The sequence below is a fragment of the Rutidosis leptorrhynchoides genome, chromosome 5 (genome assembly GCF_046630445.1).
Source record: "Rutidosis leptorrhynchoides isolate AG116_Rl617_1_P2 chromosome 5, CSIRO_AGI_Rlap_v1, whole genome shotgun sequence".
In the NCBI taxonomy this organism is placed as follows: Eukaryota; Viridiplantae; Streptophyta; class Magnoliopsida; order Asterales; family Asteraceae; genus Rutidosis; species Rutidosis leptorrhynchoides.
In genome coordinates this window covers 211,700,375-211,702,613 of record NC_092337.1, presented here as the reverse complement: position 1 = coordinate 211,702,613, position 2,239 = coordinate 211,700,375, and the positions used below count along the sequence as shown (strand labels likewise).

At 33.7% G+C, this 2,239-nt stretch overlaps 1 protein-coding gene across 1 annotated transcript; it reads left to right on the top strand.

Annotated features, from left to right (window-relative positions):
• The first annotated feature begins 298 nt into the window (after positions 1-298).
• On the top strand, positions 299-673 carry LOC139849256 (uncharacterized mitochondrial protein AtMg01250-like). Its single transcript, XM_071838916.1, has one exon. It carries the CDS (start codon positions 299-301, stop codon positions 671-673), a length of 375 nt encoding a protein of 124 aa, XP_071695017.1.
• Positions 674-2,239: the final 1,566 nt, after the last annotated feature.

The following is a 2,239-nucleotide window of genomic DNA, read 5'->3' as shown; positions in this document are numbered from 1 at the left end:
AAGGTTAACTCTCCTTTGGATCTTACATAGTTCGGGCCTGTTAGCCTGATCAATAGCTACTACAAAGTCGTTTAAAAAATTCTCGCGCTGAGACTACGTAATGTTATGCCAAAACTCATCGGGTGCGAACAATGTGCTATCTTAAAAGGACGATCAATTCTTGATGGCATACTTGTGTTGAATGAAGCCCTCTCTGACTTAAAATCTCGTAAGAAAAAAAACTTTTTTCTTTAAATTGGATTTCACTAAAGCTTTCGATTGTGTTAATTGGAAGTATTTATTTTATGTGCTGGAAAAAATGGGCTTCGGGTCTAGGTGGATTAAATGGATATACGCGTGCCTCTCGTCAGCATCCATTTCTATTTTGATTAATGGGTCACATACAAAAGAATTTAGACCCGAAAGAGATATCCGACAAGGGGATCCCTTGTCTCCATTCCTTTTTTTATTGGCGGTTGAAGGCCTGAATGTTTTTACCACCACGGCTATCAATAGGGGTATGTTTAAAGGTGTTAAAATTGGCAAGGATGAGATTGTCCTCTCGCATCTCCAATATGCAGACGACACACTTTTTGTGGGTGAATGGAGCAAGGTGAACTTTTCTAATGTGGTCAAACTATTGAAATGCTTTGAAGATGCCTCGGGTTTAAAGATCAATATGGGTAAGAGTTAATTGTATGGGTTGGAGGTTAATGCCGAAGCCATTGGGTTAATTACTGATAGGATTGGTTGTAAAGTGAAATGTCCCATTCTTATTGATTAAAAACGTTCCATATTAATTGATTTCGTTGCGAGGTTTTGACCTCTATATGAGACGTTTTTCAAAGACTGCATTCATTTTTAAAACAAACCATAACCTTTATTTCATAGATAAAGGTTTTAAAAAACTTTACGTAGATTATCAAATAATGATAATCTAAAATATCCTGTTTACACACGACCATTACATAATGGTTTACAATACAAATATGTTACAACAAAATAAGTTTCTTGAATGCAGTTTTTACACAATATCATACAAGCATGGACTCCAAATCTCGTCCTTATTTAAGTATGCGACAGCGGAAGCTCTTAATAATCACCTGAGAATAAACATGTTTAAAACGTCAACAAAAATTTTGGTGAGTTATAGGTTTAACCTATATATATCAAATCATAATAATAGACCACAAGATTTCATATTTCAATACACATCCCATACATAGAGATAAAAATCATTCATACGGTGAACACCTGGTAACCGACATTAACAAGATGCATATATAAGAATATCCCCATCATTCCGGGACACCCTTCGGATATGATATAAATTTCGAAGTACTAAAGCATCCGGTACTTTGGATGGGGCTTGTTGGGCCCGATAGATCTATCTTTAGGATTCGCGTCAATTAGGGTGTCTGTTCCCTAATTCTTAGATTACCAGACTTAATAAAAAGGGGCATATTCGATTTCGATAATTCAACCATAGAATGTAGTTTCACGTACTTGTGTCTATTTTGTAAATCATTTATAAAACCTGCATGTATTCTCATCCCAAAAATATTAGATTTTAAAAGTGGGACTATAACTCACTTTCACAGATTTTTACTTCGTCGGGAAGTAAGACTTGGCCACTGGTTGATTCACGAACCTATAACAATATATACATATATATCAAAGTATGTTCAAAATATATTTACAACACTTTTAATATATTTTGATGTTTTAAGTTTATTAAGTCAGCTGTCCTCGTTAGTAACCTACAACTAGTTGTCCACAGTTAGATGTACAGAAATAAATCGATAAATATTATCTTGAATCAATCCACGACCCAATGTATACGTATCTCAGTATTGATCACAACTCAAACTATATATATTTTGGAATCAACCTCAACCCTGTATAGCTAACTCCAACATTCACATATAGAGTGTCTATGGTTGTTCCGAAATATATATAGATGTGTCGACATGATAGGTCGAAATATTGTATACGTGTCTATGGTATCTCAAGATTACATAATATACAATACAAGTTGATTAAGTTATGGTTGGAATAGATTTGTTACCAATTTTCACGTAGCTAAAATGAGAAAAATTATCCAATCTTGTTTTACCCATAACTTCTTCATTTTAAATCCGTTTTGAGTGAATCAAATTGCTATGGTTTCATTTTGAACTCTATTTTATGAATCTAAATAGAAAATTATAGGTTTATAGTCGGAAAAATAAGTTACAAGTCGTTTTTGTAAAGGTAGTCA